We start from the raw sequence: 21524 nt of genomic DNA, 5'->3' as shown, positions 1-21524 counted from the left end.
TAGCTATTATATGACACCACCCTACTGGCTGTGTAGGCAGGCTGTAAATACATGTCAAGATGGAAGATGAGTGCCTAACCCCACATGCTAATCTCTTCAATAAAATTGTCCTGCCTGTGTTCTTATATGTAAGTGAAATGTGGTCTTCCACAAAGAAGAAAGAAAAACAGACTGACTATGACACAGAGGGCCATGGAAAGATCCATGCCAGGAATATAATTATGGGAATGTACCCATGGGATAGTTTGAGAATGGAGTAGAGCAAATGATGTGATTGTGGAATGCAGAAAGAGAAATTTCTGCAGAACCAGATACGTTGCAAGACTCACAGACAAGAGGTGAATGTGCGCTTTGTCAAGTGGTGGCCAAGAGATCAGAAGGGACAACACAACAAACCTCCAAGATGAATTTTGGCTCAATCAAGGAGAAGAATGAAACTATTGTGACCAACAATATATAGGAACAGCTGATGGTCTGGTAATAAAATGCACAAAATTTAATTTCCTATTCTTAATTAATATTCAAATGATGACTCTAACCCTTTTAATACAAACCCACTTGCACTAAAATAATCATATTTAAATTAAAGATCTTGATTAAAATCTCAATTAAAACATGAATATCAGAAGATTTTGGTTTGTCAACATCAACATAACATATATTAATGTGTGTGTATATATACTTACGTATAAAAGTGGTTGTATATAAGTAACAGATATTTCACTAAACCTTACTCAAATCTTTATGATATTGAAAATTAATTGAAACACACAGGAAATTTACTAATTAGAAATATAACAATAAAAGGGTTAAGAGTCATTATAATTTAATTAATCCTTAAGTCAAACATGTGAAATGAACTGGAGTTAAATTTAAAAAGTTTTTTTCCAAATAAAATCCTTTGACCACTGTGTAATATAGCATTAATTAAATTATAAATTTAGATATTAAAAGTTACATTCATGCAATACATAATTAAGTGTACAAAACCTGAAACCAGCAAATTAGAACAGTAATTCTCAGCATTCTTTAAAAGGTTGATTAAATTCTAGGTGTGGCCATATGGGTAAGAATTTTACTTTCCAAATATATGGCTCTGTGTTCGGTTCCACTATGTGGCATCTTGAGCAAGTATCTCCTACTATAGCCCCAGGCTAACCAAAGCCTTGAGGGTTGATTTGGTAGATGAAGACGGAAAAGACGTCTGGCGTGTGTGTGTGTATGTTTTTCTCCTTGTCTCAACATCATATGGGAGTTGTAAATGAGTGTCACTGTCATACAAGCAGTGTCATTCATTTCTAGTATTGTGTAAAAGCATGTCATGGGAAAATATTAGCTGACTTGGAAACAAGTGAAGGTTAACAACTAGAGGGGCATCAGGCTTCAATAAACTCCATCTAGCCCATGCAAACATGGAAAAGTGGACATAGAAAGGACAATGACAACTATTTAATTTGTTTTTAGCAGAAGATTAGAATTTAATTTTCCATTAAAAGTTTTAAATAATCTTAAAGATGATCAAATTAGTTAGACAGTAATCTTGACTTCAGCTGAAAATTTCCCAGCAGCTCTAAATGCAGTTAAACCTCATTAAGTGATGCAGTTGTTATTCTAGTGACACCACCTATAAGTTCTTTTGTAAAAGAAAAAAAAAAAAAAAGGGGAGGGAAGTGTTATAAAAAAAAGAAAGAAGAAAGTGAATACATTAGAGCAGCTATCATGTTAGTACTAACAGTGATAATAAACAAAGCAGCAAGGATAGATTGCAGAGATATCAAGGCTATATAGTTGATGACTAATTCTGTAAAAACACATTCATGTAATTGGTTACACTTCAAGTTGGGGGAGCTGGATTCTAGTAGTAGCAAAAGCTGGACATAAATTAAAACATTCAATTTGGATGACTGATTGAGCTACTAAAACAGGACAGGATTACAATAAGCAAGTCAGATACAAGTGTTTGACTCATCGCCGTCATCATCATCATCATCATCATTTAATGCCCATGTTCCAAGCTGGAATGGACTAGATAATTTGACAGGATCCAATGGACCCAAGAACTGCATCATGTTCCAGTGTCTGATATAGTATGGTGCCTACAGCTGGATGCCCTTTCTAACACCAATAATTTTATAACATATGCTGAGTGCATTTTTTATTTGTGCCACCAGCACTAGTGAGGTCAGCATGCAGCTTGCTAGATTTTGAACCCTGAGGGTGGGGTCACATGGCTTTATGCTAGGAGCTGAGGAGTTATAGTATGAAAGAAGGGGGGAAGAGTAAGTTTTTTGGTGTAGAAAAGCAACTTGGCTACTCTCATTTAGGAAAAGATAAGAATGATCAGGTGGAGCAGGAAAGAGCTGAAATAGTGGTGATGGCATGACCATAAGAAACTTTAGTCATTGGACCAGCCCTGTTTTATTAGTTTTAGTCAATGGTATGTGGCTAAGTGGTTAAAGAGTCCAGCTCATGACTGCAGGGTTGTGGGTTTGATTCTTGAACTGGGCAGTGTGTTGTCTTTGAACAAAGCACTTCATTTCATATTGTTCCAAATGAGTTGCAACCAACTGCTGATGTACCTTTCACTGATGTTCTGCTGCTTGAGGGTTGAAAGGGTATCTATGACTGCTCACGACAAGAGGACCCCAAATGACTAGTAAAAGCACGATAGAAGCTACCAGGTCATACTCATTTACTTATGACAGCTAAGCCATTGTGGAGTGAGGTGAATTGGCAAGATGATTAGAGAGACAAATAAGAATGGCTTGGAGCATTTGTCTCAACTCTTGGTGCTCAGTAAATATCTCACCAAGGTCAACTTTACTTTCCATCCTTTCAGTGACCATTTCCTTGGATGTGTATGGGGGGGGGGGGAACTTGCATGCAATCTAACAGTTAGTTGTCGTCTTAACAAAGAAAACAGCCTGTGCATGTGCAGATGCATAGCCAACACTAATAGAAGATCCAAGTGTGTGGCCAAGCTTTGCACCTATCTTATTGATCACTTCAGAAAGGTTAAGTTGACTTTGGCTTAAAGGGATCTAACTAAATACCACAAGGTATTTTTGTTTGGACATCTCTCACTGATACACATACATCTAACAAGCTTCCACACAGCAAATCAGTTTCAAACAAACCTTAACCACACACCCAATGTAAATAAAAAAGAAAATATATTTGTTGTTGCAATTTCATTAAACAGAATAACTTCTCTCCTACCTATTCTTATTACAAGTAGTTTGAGAATTGAAAAACATCATGGTTGCTTTAACACCCACATTTCCATGCTTGCATGCATCATATGAGAGCCACTGAGGTAGATTTTCTAAGGTTGGATGCCCTGCTCTCACTAACCCTCATCTGTTTCCATGTAAGTAATGTTTTCACAGGAGATTGTAAACAACCCCATTTGTATGTGGTAAGGTTTGTTTACTACTACTGCATCACATCAAGACAGGTAACACCCCTCCCTGCATACACACGCACCTCTCTACCTATATTTTATTTATATATATATATAATGGATAATAAAACGAATGATTTACACCTGGTAGCTTACTGGTAAAGCACGTTCACTTTCAGAGTGATCATTAGGTATATAGCAAATTATAGACAGAAGATGGAATATACAAGAATTTATTATTAATCAAGACAATTGTTTCAACACATCTAGCATCGATTTCTCTTGGGTGGGACACTCAACATCTGGCTCAGGAGCATCTGGTGGTGCAGATGTATCTCCTCAGGTAATAATTAAATACAACTCGTTAAAATGACTGTTCCACAATGTAACTTTCCGTTTTGCAGAGAGAAAAGCAGCCAGACAAAGGAAATATTTTCATTTATATAGAAGATCAAAAATAAAATCACAGATGACAAAAAGAGAAACAAGCACACAATCCAGCGAGAAAAGTATTAAAAATTACCGTTAACAGGTATGGATGTATAAATCCCTTTATGCCAAAGTCAACTTAACCTTTCTTCTAAAGTGATTAATAAAATAAGTGTAAAGCAATGTACTGGAATCAATATAACCAAGTAAAAACTTTGAAGGCATTGCCCCAGCCTGGCCACACTTTGGTCTCCTGTTAGTCAGTGTTGGCTTCTTTTCAGTTTCTGCTGATTAAATTCACTGACAAGACTTTAGTTGGTCTGGAGTTGTAGAGGATGCAACCTGCCCAAGGTGCAGTGCAGTAGGCCTGAGCTTGAAACCGCATTGCTGTGAAGTGAACTTTTTCACCACACAGCATTGGCCATGCCTGCTGCATCAATGTTATTTTAAAGAATACACACATGATTAAACTAGCCTATATTGCATAAATTTGCTGACTTAAGATATTTAATGCACTCCATACACAAATTCATTAAAATTTACTTAAGGTTTAGCAAAAATTTCACAACAAATATCTAAAAAACGTGACCTTCAAGAGTTGAAGTTTATGTTTTTTCACATCGCTAAACAAAACCCCAACATTCACTAAATTTGTTCATTAGAATATTTTTTCAACTTAGCCTAATTATTTCATGAAAAATTAGGTCAAATACTGTATCACATCCATACATTATTAAAAAGGAAAGTAATGCTGCTACAAATTTCATGATTTAGTGATCTTATTAGCATGTGGTTAGACATGCAAGTGAAATTTAGTAATAAACTTATTTTGAACACCAAACACTATTAAAAATGCATTAATCCTTTGATGTCAACCAGCCTGAGACTGTCCTGGGTTCTGTGATATAATAAATTTCTTGTTTGAAAATGATCTAAATTAAAACCTTCTAAAAAATTTCATGTTAATTTATATTCTAAATATCAGTATAATGATGACAAAATTGTTTTACTAAATTCTTCATTATTTTAAAAATTAATTAAAGCAAAGGCAGTTTTCAACACTGGAAATGAAAGGGTCAACTTCAATAATGGCCAACCCTTTTGAGACAGCTTTTAATTTGCTCATATAAAATCATCATTATCATCATCCTAACATTCACTTTTTCCATGCTTGTATTGGGTTAGGTGAAATTTTGCTGGAGCAGATTTTCTATAGCCAGATTCCCCTCCTGCTGAATCCCAAACTACATGGTTTAGAAGCACACAGCCATGCCTGTGCCCTAGTTCGAAAGGTATATCACACACGACAGGTTTCTGCCATTTTCATCTACAAAATTCACTCACCAGACTTTAGGCAGCCCTTCTGTTCCATTTTTAATTTGAAAAGCTAAGAACTTTTCTATTAAGTAATGTTCAAAATACCAATCAATTTCACCAAATTATTCAAATTTTTGATTATTTTCAAAATTAATTAAAACATAAGCAGTGTATTTCATCAGAAATATGCTCACAAAAGGTTAAAATTAAGATAGTTTGCATTATATTATGACAAGTTTAGTAGTGTGATTCATTTTACAACTATGTGATTTTGGATCCCATCCCTAGCAGAATACCTTGTAAGGTAATCAATTCTTGTGGTTGAAGTTAAATAATGTGCAGAAGCTTGTCATATGTGTTTGTTTACATTTTCACTTCTCTAAAAAGTGCTGAGCTATAAGTGATGACATTGTTGTCATTTATTCCTGTCAACAAATTGTCCACTGGACGTGTGCCTCTAATTGAAAAACAAGAAATGAGGGTTAGTGACAGGATGAAATTCTAGCCATTCTGCAATATATCTGTCCAATCCATGCTAGAATGGAAAAATGAATGTAAAGGCAAACACACGAATGAATATATATATATATATATATATATATATATCATCATGTAGCATCCATGTTCCATGCTGGTACGAGTTCTATGGTTTGAAAGGATCTGATGAGTCCAAGGACTGCATTGTGCTCCAGTGTCTGCTTAGAGAGAGAAGTGTGTGTGTGTGTACACATTTCCTCTATCCCATCAGCATTACATTCCATCATTTGGCACTTTCATATCCTTACTTGAAGAACAATAGTTGGCAACAGGAAAAAAAAAAGGCAAAAAACGATAATGTGTACACCCTGTAATGTATTCTGGGATTTAATCTTTTATAATATCCTAATTTCAAATAATATTCGATAGATTATGTTTAATATTTGTATCACATTCCAACTGCTGAGAAAGTGAATCTTTCAATCATTAATGAAAGCCCACACACTTTAAACTTCTTACATTACTGTAGAATTTAACCTCCTTATTCTACTATTTTCTAATTTCTGTAGATTACAACAAGAGTTGGTGGTGTTATTCAGCTTGCACTATTGCACTAGATGTATTCATTCTGTGGTCAACAATTCCAAGTTGTTCAAAGACAATTCTTGCGCACCCCTCAAACCATGTAATTGATAACTTACTTCTCTTTCCTCAACATTACACAGAGTGAGGTGTCACTGTTGGCCAGTGAAACACCTGACAATACATTTAGCAATATTCCCCATAACTCTCAACAGAACTATTTTTTTCTACCAGGGTATTAATTTGTGATCATGCCTGGTTTACAGTGTGGATAGAAGAAACAGGTGTGGCTGTAAGGTGCAGGCACAGCTTTGTGGACCAAGAGCTTCTTTCTCAGTATGGCACCTTGGACAGTGTCTTCTACTGTAGATCAGGGCCAACCAAAGTATGGTTAGTGGATCTGGTAGATGGAAATAAAAAAAAAGTGTTATGTGTGTGTGTACCATTCACTTGACAGTGTAATGGTTGTAAACAAACATCACCATTATACAAGTTTAGTGAAAAACATGTCTAGTCAGAGGGAGATATTACCTTCCATAGAAATAGGAGAGGGCATTGGTGACAGGGAGGATATTTGGCTGTAGAAAATTGCCCCTCAACAAAATTCTGCTTGACCCATGCAAGCATGGGACATTAAGTGATGACGATGATGATTCCATTGTTGTCTCTCAAAGCAACAGACTTTGTCTACATGCTAAATACCAAACTTCATCTATAAAAGCTATATTTAATAAGCCCTAAATTCATATAAAATAAATCTATTTAAAGTAAATCTAAACTTAAAATATATAATTTCCACATAGATATGCACAATATACACCTTTAATAGATGTATTTATCAAATAAATAAGTGAATATCTTACTTTTTCTCTGGTGGTGGCTCACATGACAGAGGTGAAGGTCCTGTAGGCGATTTTGCTAATGAAATAGCTGGTTTGGAGTCATCCAACTTGGTACTTGAGCTTGAACTATTTGGCGCTTTTCTGATAGGTGGCAGGGCTCCCAGTGCAACTGGTCGCTTTTCTTCATTACTAGCTTTTTTATCATCTGTTCCAAGTTTAGTGCTAGAAAATATATAACAGACATATAGCCATAACACATACAAAACAATGACATGCAAACCTATCAAAATCTACATCCTGAAAAATCAATTATAATACTCTTATTGAATAACAAGCTGCTAAAAATTTATAATAATACATTTTATATTAAAAATATTATTTACATAGCATATTGTTATTGTATAGTTTATAAGTAGTATATGTAGCACATCATAACTTCATAAAATATGAATATAAAATAATGTAATTTTGATTGCTCATTTAGATGCCAAACCTCAGTATTTTAAGAAAGAACGAGATTGTGTGATGTTCATACTTTCCTCAGTCATTAATGGGTCTTAATGAAGAGAAACCAAAGCTTTCAATTAATTCTAAATCTTTTGTTTTTTGATTCGGGAGGGAAAGCATTGTCTATGACTCTTTAGAGGGTTTCTGAGACTAGTAGGTGGGAGGGAGGAAGTTATCCTTAACCAGGGACCTGGTCCAAATCCAAATACTTGCAACAGAGTGGATTCTGCCAAAGGTACCCAGATGCCAGGCTGTAGTGTTAAACCAAGATGTAACAATTTCATGTTGCTCTGTGACCACTTCGACACGTGGCACATTGTGCACTTGTACTGGCAATGTCAATTTGTTGGACAGAGTGAGATTAATGTACACCACAAACATTTGATTATTATAAGCAAATCATCTGTGCAGGTTGTTAGCAAGAAGTTCAGGAGCCCTCATCTCTCATTCATGACTAGAGTGATTATCATGCTGTCTTAAAGACTTAGTGTTCTTGCATTACCAGAAATGCTGAAGGTATTTCTTTTTAGAGAGAGAAATTTGCCTTCTATATCATTAGATTGAGAGCAACAAACTACCTATGTTTAGGTTTACTCAGTTGACAAGTTTATACTCTATGAAGATCTGACATAAAACTGTATTACATACAATATGTATATAACTTGATAAACAATTTGATTATACATAAGCCAAAACATAAAAGCTATTTTGTTTAAAGAAATATATACAAAAAGTAGGAACAATCAGATTAGAATTCAAATAAGAACATCATTATGAAATAGATATGAATCTAGTGCAAAACAGCTCTATGATATAGAAAAAACTAACTACTAGGGCAATGAACAAGCTCTGACCAAATCTTATGTTTATTCAATAACACACTAAGAATAATAATTTCTTTTAGTACTAGTATTAAACAAAATACAGTATGAGGAAGAAAGACTTTTCATATTTTACACAGTCATTGGTGTGATGCTAGTGAAGTTAGGCTGGTGGTAATATCTTCATGCAGCTGATATATAACCATTTTTTTTTCTTCAGTTACTATTATGGTTTGGACCAGTGCACATAGTGCATTTGCTATTGAAATGCTTATCGAGAATGGTGAATTTGAGGGCTTGTTTTGCCTGCAACCTGTACATGCTGCTAAGTTACATTTGCAAATGACAGCTAAGCTTTCCTATCACTCGTTATTTTATAACATGTTTCAATTATTTAATCTGAAACTATTTTAACTCTCATCCAATTTGAACTTTCTGTATTAAAAAAAAGTTTATAAAAGAACATTGTAATATGTTACAATAGACTTAATTATTACTGATTTTTAAAAACCTCCATTTCAGATTAAGAGAACACTTAAACACACACAAAAATGAGGTACCCTATGGGAAAAGCATAAACTTTTGTTACCATATTTTTGTTGGAATATAAACGCTTTGTTTTAATTTTGAAAATACTGAAGAATTTAGTAAAGTAACTGTCCAATATTAACCCTTTAGCATTCAGATTACTCTGTCAAATGTAATGCTTATCTATTCGCATTGTTTTGAATTAATGATGCTTTATCTCATAGCTTTGAGATTTCAACGATGCGATCATTTATTTTTCTAGGGTATTTTTCTGGAGCAGCCAGATCTGTCCAGTTTCAACATATAACACAACATCTAGGCCAAATATAACACCAGCTTAACCCTTTGGCATTTATTTTTAAAGGGTTAAGTTGGTGTTCGCAATATAAAATAAATATGAACTTTTAATGAAAAGGTTTTAATTTAGATTACTTTAAAATGAGAAGATTATATCATAGAACCAAGGGTGGCCATGAACAGAATGATATTAAAAGGTGACTAACTTTAAAAAAAAAAAAAGCACTCACCTTGATTCTGAAGATTTATCACCTGGTGGAGAATTGTCAGTAGTTTCTCTGGCAGTATCCTCTGAAGGAATGCAATTTTCTGGTGGTGTAGAAGGGGAAGAATTGGCAGAAGATGTTGATGAGACAGTAGCTGGAACAGAGGCGACCTTGCTAGAATCAGTTGTTGAGAGATTTTCTGCATTATCAGATTCCTTAGTTGTGCTTGTGGGAGTTTCTGGTGCTATAGGAGACCCCTTTGAAGTAGCATTTCCTTCTGTTACACCATTACTTTCCCCACTTGGATTTTTTTCCATTGTTATATCTGTTAATAAACAAAATATTCATGAGCTACTTTGAAATAACTTAAAGCAGAAAAGATCTGTTTTATATAGATTTAATTTAGAATTACCAAATCCCTCCACAATACTTGAAACATTCCAACTGTGTATATTAACAAAGCAACATGGACACAAGCATAGATTTGTTGCTAAAAAGTGCATTTCCCAACCATGTAGTCTTGAATTCAGTCCTACTGTGCAGCATGTTCTATTTTGGGTCAACCAAAATCTTGTGAGTGGATTTAATAGATGGAATCTGAAAGAAGCCTTTCAGGAGTGTGTGTGTGTTTGTGTTTCTAAAAATTACAAGGCTACCAGCAGTGACATTGTTCTTTCCTTTTCAAAGGTGTGTAGAATAGGAGATCCCTTACTAGGAAAAGAGGTGAGAATTAGCATCAGGCAAAGCATCCTCCTCCTCCTCCTCATTATTGTTTTAAATTTCACTTTTCTATGCTTGCATGGATCAGATAGAATCTGTCAAGGTAGATTTTTTTACAGGTAGATGCTCTTCCTGTTTCCAAGTAAGGTAATATTTCTCCTTAACCAAACACGTTTTTATGGCAGACTGGAAATGAATGAAATTACTTGTGATTGTGACACTTGCTTACAACCATCATGTGATGTCAAGACAAAAAAAAAAAAAAAGAGACACAAACACACAGGTTTCTTTCACCAAGTGCACTCACAAGGCTTTGGCCAGTGCAGGGCAATAGAAGATACTTGTCCAAGGTGCCACACAACTGGACTGAACCAAAACCATGTAAACGGGAAGCAAACTACACATATGCACAGCCACACCTACACGGCTTAATCCTCTTTCACATTTTATTTTTTTATTGACAAACATAAGGTTAATAATAAGAAACTGACCAATCTCTCTTTTTGGGGGTTGAAGGAGGTAACAAAGGCAGGAAAATTATCAGAAAGCAAAGGATTTAAAGAAGTATAATTCTTAAGTTTAGATGACAAGAAACAACAAATGGTGGTTATTTCAAATGAATTGCAACAAAGACAGTGTATTTCATCAGACATGTGGAAACAAAAGGATTAAACTTTTTGTAACCGTATTTCTGTTAAAATATGCAGATTTTGTTTTAATTCGTTTAGAAAATAACAAAGAATTCAATAAAATGTTGATGGAAGGTTTTAGTTTAGGTCACTTTAAAGCAGGAAAGTTTGTATCATAGGATCAAGGGTGGTCGCAAACAGATTGATATGATTAGGGTTAAATACACACGGGGGGGGGGGGGGGAAGACATACAACAGGTGTGAATACTTGCTATTCACATCAATGAAATAAAAATTCATTGCAATTTATTAAAAATTGGTAGATAATTAAACAAAAAAGCAATGGAAACTAATCAATATATTGGATTTTTTTTTTTTACTTTATATTGTTTTGTTTGATACTCCATATTTCTAGGCTAAATATTTCTAGAACTGGCCATTATTATTATTATCATCATCAATCATCATTATCATGTCAGACAAAATACTCAGTGGCATTTCTGACTTTTTATGTTTTGAGTTCATATCACACTGAGGTCAACCCTGGGGCTATAGAAGACACTTGCCCAAAGTGACACACAGTATAACTCCACACAGCCATGACTGCACCTGCAAAACAGTATCTCAACAATATATTCCCCTAACTCATGCAACCATGGAAAAACAAGAACAAACACTGCAATATTATATATCAAGTCCTAGGGTTGATGGAACTGACCAACCCCACTCCTGCTAAAATTGCTGGCCTTCTGCCATATTTTGAAGCATTATTTTTATTATTGCTATCAACCCAACTGCAAAATGAGGGGCACTTTTGTTCAACAAACAAAATACAGATTAAACAGAGCTGATTTTTGCCAAAGACACTATGCAGTCACTTGAATGGTGAAAAATAGCAGCTCAATTCTTTAAAATTGTATTCTTACTATCTTAGGAAAGGAAGGACACATTGGATAATGTAGTGCTATATATATAATACAAAAAGATGAGATGGTCGAAATGGGAATACTTCTTATCACATGTATTTGATCAGGGACTGATCTAGATACAGCATTAACACCACAATATATGTGACATGCTTCGATATCAGTCTGTGAGACCAGTAGTCTAGCACCTCAACTGCAGAGACAGTATTTCTTACATATAAAAAGGTATCCAGTCAAATGAACCTGGGTTATTACCTAAAATGCTGCCTCAGGATGCCCACAATTCAATATCTAAGACAAATAAAAGATAAAAAACCGATGTCTCCACAAGTCCATTTTGGAAACTTTATCAATACTACATTACCAAACAAATAAGAAATAAATAACTTAGACAAACTCAAAGTAGGATTTAGTGATGCAATGTCTTAACATGTGACCATGTAAAACACTTAATACCGTTTACAATCAAACTTCCTATAGGTTTATTAATTGCTGATGCATTAGACATTTTCCTAGTCAATATGAGTCATTGCTCTCTCTCTCTTCCCTGCCCTGTCCTCTATCTTAATTCTTTGTCAGCAGTGTAACTGGATATCTTAAGGGTAGATCTACCCACTTTTTAAGACACACTCCACATCCACTGTATAGCATACAATTTCACATAACATGTATATGTTTCATTCATATAAGGGTCTGTGATTGTTGGAATCCCAAAGAAAATATTACAACCACTCCTCAAACTATAATTAGTTCCCCTTTGCTATTAATTACTAACCAAATCCAAAAACATTCCCATAAGAAATGATGATTGGCAATCTCACCAGCACAGAGACCCATCTCTGATTAGCATGATAATCAAAGGCATTCCAGCCATGGCCACATTGTTTTACTTTTTAGCTATCAAGAACTGCATTATCCAATATATCCTTTTCATTTTTCAGACTGTGGGGTGTATTTTGATGGGGCTCTGGCAGCTAATTTCAATAGCTGAGCAAGGATGTAGGATCTTTCTTGTTTTGTCTGACTAGGATAAAATATTTAATAGTGCTGTGCATCTTTAAATAAGATTTTGTAAAAGCAGTCAATATTATTTTCAGTGTATCACAGTTATAACAAAATATAAACTAATCAGCTATAGCACATCTGCAAAATTACATTGACAATAGTTTGTTCACATCATCATTTAGCCATAAACTTCTACACACCTATTTCACCTAGCTTCTACACTACCCCCTAGAAGTTCAGTTTCTACTCCCACCCACCTCTGAATTTGTATAGCTTCTACACCCCCCTCAAAAGCCCACGTAACTTTCAATCCTTGCCATACTATGACTGTCTTACAACACCCAAAACTTCTCACTTCTATACCAGTGTAATAATTCAACTTCTGCACTAGTGCCCTCCACTGATTCAACATGCTTGACCTACCTTCTCTAAATACAGTTTTATTTCATAAATTCAAGTGAAAAGAAAAACTATGAGTTCAAGAACTTCTAAGAATTGAACATATAAATAAATATCAATGAAACTTGGCAGAGCAATAAGAAGGAAATAAAACACACCACCACTTCACATATTCCATTTATCCAAAGCACCTCACAGAGGTTAATAAAACTTCAGAAAAATTTGTAAAATGTTCAAGTAAATTTTGATTCATTAATGATGTAGTTTACTTAAATATCTGCACTTAAGTAACCCAAGTGTTTATATAATGGTTAAACACATCTGCACAAATTACTTTACTTTCTTACACAAATTTTCACTCTAACTTAAACAACTCCAAGTTCTGAAATTGAAAACGCTATAGTACAACCCTCCAGGGATTCACATGAAATTTGAATTCTCCAAATGCTTTCAGCAAATCGAATTTGACAGCCATTAAAAGTTCCTGATGAAGAAGTTTCACTAAATATAATTAGATAAATAACAATAAAAACTAAAAAAAAAAAAATGAAAAAAATAAAAACTAAAACACAGATAATGATTATACATATTTGCTTATAACATTGTTTGGAATAAACTTAATGGGTTTTCAGTAGTAATTTAAGATGGCTTAGGCCATTATGCTTCGCTCAACACCAACAGTTTACAGTTAGTAACACTTGCAGCCTACAACCAGACCAAATTAAAGCCAACATAAACAGACAAACATCAAGCTAGAAAGCAACAATTAAATTATAGTAATATAATTTTAAAACTTTTAAACTGCTTATCAAAAAAGAGGAACATAGATAAGTAAATAATTATCAATGCATTGTTCTAAAGTAGTTCCTTTTTTTTTTTCTTTTTTTTTTTTTCCAATTTTTAGTTTTACAAAACTAACTCTTTATTACCATATTTCAGTTGAAATACACTGCCTTTGTTTTAATTACTTTTGAAAATAATGAAGAATTTAGTAAAATATTTAAGCTGGTGCTAGGAACATAAATTAACATGAAATTTGGATAAAGCTTTTAATTTAAATCACTTTAAAGAAGGAAATTTGTATCAAAAGAGTTAAACATGTGTATCATTGAGAAGCAAATCTTTAATGCATATTTGGCAAGGAATAAAGTATTTTCATACATCATCATCATTTAATGTTTATCATCAGTGTTGGCATGGACTAAATGGTTTGACAGGATCCAATGAGCCAGAGGACTGAAATGGTTGCATGCCAACCATTTCAGAGTGTATCGTGTACATTTTTTTGTTATACCAGTACTAATAAAGACATTGAGTAATTTGTAAAATAAACTCACAGTATGGGTGTCATTTAATCTCTTAAATTATTCTGCTGTTAATATCAGTCTTTTGCCATACTCCTGTGATCTGTTCATTGTCCTTTATACTGAGAGAACTGAGATTAAAAGGTGTTAAAGTTTCTAAATTACAAATGACTTCCCTGTTAACTCAGATATTGTTTGGGGATGGAAGATGTTAAAAAGGACAAATAAAAATTAATTTAAAAACTACCATAAATTAAACAAGCATCAGGTAATAGAACAGTGAAGATATACTTCTAATTGAAAGATGTTGATAAGCATACCCAACAAAATGAACTACTGTATTTGAGGATGTGAGATACACATTTTATGCGAAGTTGGGCCAACAGTTTGGAACATTTAGAAAAAAATTTAAATTGTTATGCTGAAGTACAATTCAATTCAAATATATAGAATGTATATATTTTGGCATTTAAAATAAAAATTCTAATTTTCAGACCTATGTTCCAAACTCTTGGCCAAGTAATAATGTGTCACAAATTAAATATAACTTTGGGCATTTAATATGAAAATTTTAATTTTCAAACTTATGTTCCAAACTTTTGGCCATGACTGCATATTACATGCTTTAACACACAAGAAGCCTTTTTTCCTGAATATGCACAGTTGAAATTGGGATGCATCTATGCTTGTGTATCTTTTATGCCACAAAATATGATACAATTTTAAAATTAGGATTTTACTGGTTGTTAGCAATATCAGGTCAGTATGTGTGGGTATTGGATTTATATTATAATCTGAAAACCACCATTTCCTCCACACCCATTTTTTCAAATCTTTTTTAAAATTTAGCTTTTTTAACTCTTTTGTTACCATCTGTCTGTTGAAACACTCCTTTTTATTTCAATTAATTTTTGAAAATAATGAATTTAGTTAAAAGACTTTGTCATTATTAAGCTAGTGTTAGGAACAGAATTTAACATGAAAATTTGATGTAAGGTTAAAATTTAGATCACTTTCAAATAGTTTGTATCTTAGAACCAAGAGCAGTCTTGGGTGGGTTGGCATCAAAAGGTATAAGCAAACTTCAACCAAAATACAATTCCATTATATATATATATATAAAGAGAGAGAGAAAGAGAGAAGTATACAGCTGACAACAGAATTTACACAAACCTCAATAGGCTGAAATAGTTCATAGAACAGGTTCTAAAGTCTACTAATTTATCTATCTTTGCCAAATCACTTGGAACTGTTTGGCCTTCTGTTTCAAGTTGATAGGGCACAGTTATATCAATCAACAAGCATTAAGGAATATAGAGATACTAAATTAGCATTCAGGAATGTAGATTAATAGTAAGACATGGATGTGGCTGTGTGGGTAAGAAGTTTGCTTCCCAACCTATGGTTTTAGGCTCAATCCTACTGCATGGTACCTCGGACAAGTGTCTTTTACTATAACCTCTGGTGAACCATAGTGAGTGTGTGTGTGTATATATATATATATATATATATATATATATATATATATATATATACACACACACACATATGTGAATGTGATGTTTGTGCTCCCTTATCTTGACATCATGTGATAGTTGTAAAGGACAGGGAGGAAATTAGCATTAAGGAATATACCGGTGTAATAAGGAATATAGGGGTACTAAATCTCATCTTCACTAGACTTTGAAGTGAAATTAAGCGACCAGATCGTAACAATTAACCCTAAAAATTGATGAAATCAGTTACATTTCCATAATTTTATTTTGAAACAAAAACCCAAAATAAATATTTGGTAATGTTTTGTAACATTACCATTTTATCTTGCTTTTATCATTAAACACATCTGTCACCTGGTTTAACATCACTTGTGATCCTTGAGTCTCCTTAGCAGAGCCCTCTCTGTGATATGCATTTGGCCAGGTTCCTAGACTGCGGACAACTTCCTTCCACTAGTCGTGGAGACTATGTCATGATGATGTCCTCACCTCTAAGTCATGAAGAATAAAACTGCAACTTCTGTTACTACACAATTTGAAGTTAAATGTTCTTTTGAGTGTGTGAGAATCTTATACAATGTTAGCTTATTTATATTTATGTTGAAAAATATTTTCTTTGCTCTTGTCAGCTTTGAAAATGATGAAGAATTTGGTAGTTGTTATTAAGCTGGTGTTTGGAATTCAAGATGAAAGTTTGATGGTTAGTTTTAAAATTAAGCCCACTTTAAAACAGGAAGTTTATATTATAGAATCAGAGGTAGCCCCAGATGGGTTGGTAACAAAAAAGTTAAATATATATACTTTGACAAGACTAAATATACTGTATGATTTCAGATTTTCATAAACACACTTTTGTTATTAAATTCTGGCCACCAACTTGGAACATCATATTTTAATGACCCCTTTGCTTGTGTTTACATGGGATGGATGGAGTTTATTGAGGGAGATTTTCTATGGCCAGACGCTCTTCCTTTTGCCAACCCTCAATTAGCAAGGTAATATTTTACCATAGCTAGACAATCTTTCAGAATATTAGAAATGAATGACACTGCTTGTATGACAGTTGACACTCATTTATAACTATCATGTGATGTCAAGACAAGGAGACATGCATAAACACAAGACTTCTTTCTGCCTACCAAATCCACTCACAATAGTGAACAATTGCTCAAGATATCACACAGTGGAACTGAACCCCAAACCATGCAATCAAGAAGTAAACCATTATATGTCTTTACACTAGTAATAATAATTTATTTACATGATACATATATCTTCTTAATTTTTGTATGTGGGAAGTGATGTAAGTTATCTATGATGGACATAATGAAAAACAAAACTAGACTAATCTTGCAAGCCTAAATACATATCTATTAAATATAAACATGATATCTGAATACACATTTATTCATAACACTGTGTTATTACTTTTGTTATCATATGTAGATCATAATTTAGAGACTGTATGGAAAGAGACTACTCCTTTTACATGTTATAACATATAAGTATAAATGTGATTGAAAAAAAAAAGCTCTTCTTTTACCTTCCCTAACCAAGTATAATCAAACTACAGCAATTTCAATTAGAATTGAGCTATTTTAGCCTTTGGAAAATGGCCTTATAACATGTAGAAATATATTTACAGTTAAACAAATTAATAAAAAGAGGAAATAATTATTTCAAATTAAAAAACTAACTTAAATGGCAAAATTCTAAATATTTGTTTTGTTTTTCTACAATTTTACATCTGTTAAATGGTTTAAAGCTCTCTTACATGAAAGGAAAGAGAAGGCAGAAATATGGTTTATTTGCAGACTTTTTTGGATGGCTGCTGACACATGACTGCTCCACCTGCTGAAGATAGCAACAAAAACTCTCACAAATCACAGCCTTAAATAAAGGCTAGAGCAAACAATACAGTTCCTGATATACAAAAGATGAGAATGTCACAAATGGAACACCATTTATCAATTTTTAACTACAACTGATCTGAGTGTGTGCAACAAAACCAAAGTTTATCTCAGGTCAATGTAGGTAGGTTTCATGCAAACTGTTAGTCATAGCGACCAAATTTTCCACACATCATACTCTGTTTTAAATTAGGAATGGCTACATTGGAAAATGAAGTCCCATATATACAATATGTGTGTGTGTGTGTGTGTGTGTGTGTGTGTGTGTGTAGTCCAACCCATGCCAGCATGGCTGTGTGGTTAAAAAGTTCACTTCCAACTATGTGGTTTTGGGTTCGGTCCCATTGCATGGCACCTTGAGCAAGTGTCTTCTGGTCTGGCCAAAGCCTTGTTAGCAGATTTATTAGATGGACACTGAAAGAAGCCTGTTGCATGTATGTGAGTGTCTCTTTGACTTAACATTGCACAATAGCTGCAAACAAGTGTCACTGTCATATAAATGGTGTAATTCATTTCCAGTTTTCCAAGTAAACATGTCTGGTTTAATGATTCACTTGAATAGCCTATACATAAATGCATACGTACACCTTCTGAACTCCTTAACCTAGCTTCCATCAAGGTATTGCAGTCCTTGGTGAACAATTCAACCCCAGTACTTAAGTCTGGCACTTATTAAACAAACCAACACTGGTTATGAAGTGGTGATGGGGGATGAACACAAACACGAATGTATACATATTAGGATTCCTTATATAATTTCTACCAACCAAATTCACTAAAGAATTGCTAAGCCCAGGGTCATAAAAGAAGAGAATTAAGATGTTGCATAGTAGGACTGAACACAAAACCATGTAGTTGCAAACCATGTAGCCATGCCTGCACCTAATAATTCTAACAATCATTACATTCTATATTAATTACATTTCATTGAAAAAAGAAGAGAATTTAATGTTAAATAACTACGAATAAACATTTTCTTGAAAATTTATCTGCAGTACAAGATGCGATATCTTGGAGGGCTCTCGACGTCATTAAATGATGATTTTTATAAAAACAAACTCTAATAAACATGAAATAAAGCAGCTGCAAATTGCATTGAAACCCAATCAACATGAACAAAAATGACTTCAACATTGAAATTATCATTGTAAGTAGAATCAGAGAGACATATGTTAACTATAGAAAATAAAACAATGCTTATGAATAATAAATTATCATATTCAACTGAAATATATGTGTGTATATATATATATATATATATATAGATATAGATAAGAGTGAACAAAGAGTGATGGAAAGAAGTTAAAGTGGATCATTTCAGAAATCAGTCTTTTATTTTATTTCCTGTAGAAAATAAAAATTTGTTACTCACACAACTTCAAATTGTGCATATTTTGTGCGTGTCTGTGTGTGTGTATATATATATATATATATGAAGACAAAGTGAAAGAGAAAGGGGGAAAAAAGGAGGAAGAGAGCAGACACACATCCATAGCAAGATTTCAAACACATTAGAAAGAGAAATGAAACTCTCATAAAATACTCCATAATTAGAAATCTGAAATAGCTGAATAATGACCTTTAGAGTAGAAAACAAGGTCATTTCTTTCTCTTATGCAACACAAAACTTGAAGATAGCAACACCATTCTTAGCTGCCAAATTAATGGACATTGAACATTACAGCAATATTGATTCTGCTGGTTTTTCTAGTCCTTGCCATTAAGTGGAGTGGAGAGAGAGAGAGAGACAGTAGTAGGGTAGAAGAAAAGCTGTAGCAAAGATTACTACACAAATTAAATTTAGAAAAAGGGGAATTTATTAAATCCTTCTTTACAATTGATAGAATCCATACAAAGAATTACTAGGAGCAGGAAGTTCATAAATAATGTTTCTTTACTCTTTAAAAACTATTATTTTTACTGGGAAAACTTATTAATATTGGTATGTTGGTGAATTGGCAGAATCATTAGAGCATTAAAAAACATGCTTAGTGGTATTTTTTCTGGCTTTTACAGCCCAAGTTCAAATACTGTCAAGAACAACTTTGTCTTTTGTCCTTTTTGAAGTTGATAAAATAAGGACCAGTCAAGTACTGAGGTTAATGCAATCAACGAACTACACCTAACACTCTCCCCTCTAAATTGTTGGCCTTAGCCTAAATTTGAAACAGTTATTATTATTATTACTATTAACAACTGGACTTATCTCACAGAGTGCTCCAACTGGTAATTGATAAAATAAGTACAGTAAGGTAGTGAGTTTGCAGAATAGTTACTGTGCTGGGCAAAACGCTTTGTGGCATTTATTCTGTCTCTACATTCTGAGTTTAAATTCCTATGAGGTTGATGAAATATGTACCAATTGAACACTGGGTGTTGACTTAATGTGATTAACCCCCTGCCCCAATTTCAGGCCTTGTGCCTATAATACAGAGAAATATCTATTATTATTATTATTTAGAACTGGTTTTGCAGGCCTCACAAAACATGTCAAGTTGATCAGGTTTATTTTCAGCCTGAACTCCTGGAGGAGAAGCAAACATTAGAGAAAAGGTAAAAGAGACAGAAAGAAGAAATAGTGTTTGCATGGACTATTGGTTGTAGTTGATTAGTAAGGCTTTGACAATCAGCCAGATGGTCATTTACTTTGCTTGCTGTCTAGGATGCTGTATATTTAGCAGTTGCATAGTGCCAAATATGTGTGCAGGGCCCCAGTGTAAGTAACATGTACACTTTAAAGAAAACTAATATTTAATTGTTCAAGGTTGAAGTGGTCATCAAATCTTGAGATGTAGGTTTGATAATGCTGTTGGTCATCTAAGATTATTATAGACCATGAGGCTTAATGTTTGCTTAAAGTTGAAGGTTTTTAGCTATGTGTTATCACTGAGGAAGGTGTAATGTTTGGGAGATATTTCCTTTATATGTGCAGTGTGAAAAGAGATTAGTCTTTTTGATATAAACCAACCCAAGGCTGCCCTGAGTCTATAATACAAATTTCATCTTTTAAAGTGATCTAAGAAAAACTTGCATTAAAATTTCATTTTAAATTTATGCTCCAAAAATTAGCTGTTATTTTACTAAACCCATGATTTCCAAAATGCAGAAAAAGGCAGTGTATTTCAGCAAAAATATGGTGACAAAGAGTGTTAACTTTTCATATCTATGCTGAAGGTTGTTTTCAAGGTCTTTGCTCATGGAAACTACAAGTCTGACATTAGATGTCCATGCTTTGTGTGAAGAGAGTTAAGGTGCAGGGAAAGGTGGTATCATCTCCGTGAAACATCATTATTGTATGAAACACAATCCTAAAGATACTCCTGAGATGACAGAATGTGGGACAGAGTGAGCACCACTGGTAAATATTGCGAGGGAGAGATTTAATAGGAAACTTCAGATCCAAGACCAAAGGAATAGATGGGACCCATAATCAGTACTGTTACATGGTTCTTGTGTCAGACATAATCGAGGCCTTTGTTAATGTCAAAGGAAACAATATTGAGAGGAGATAGTGGTGTGCAATGTTGGATGGTAGATCAAAGTTTGGAAATTGTATTTGTGACTGCTGAGAAAGCAAAAAAACTTGAGGTGATAAAATTAAGTGGATGATTTTCATAACTGTTTCTATTAAGTTAGTTGGGCAGAGTCAGAAAATTCACTCTTCTTGTGGATGGGACACACTGTTGCACATATTCATGGATTGGTGATGTGGTGGTAGGGTTTGTA

General features: G+C 33.8%; 1 protein-coding gene across 1 annotated transcript in view; it reads right to left on the bottom strand.

Moving 5' to 3' along the window:
• Positions 1-21524, bottom strand: part of LOC106873355 (uncharacterized) — a 94186-nt gene that overhangs the window by 5526 nt on the left and 67136 nt on the right. Inside the window, exons 2-3 of the mRNA XM_052978316.2 lie at positions 9434-9734; positions 7072-7272 (exon numbers count right to left, since the gene is read on the bottom strand). Coding sequence (XP_052834276.1) covers positions 7072-7272; positions 9434-9734 — 502 coding nt within the window. The remainder of the gene's footprint in view (positions 1-7071; positions 7273-9433; positions 9735-21524) is intronic.

Source organism: Octopus bimaculoides, chromosome 2 (assembly GCF_046866305.1).
Source record: "Octopus bimaculoides isolate indiv1 chromosome 2, ASM4686630v1, whole genome shotgun sequence".
Classification (NCBI taxonomy): domain Eukaryota; kingdom Metazoa; phylum Mollusca; class Cephalopoda; order Octopoda; family Octopodidae; genus Octopus; species Octopus bimaculoides.
This window is presented reverse-complemented; position numbering and strand designations above follow the sequence as displayed.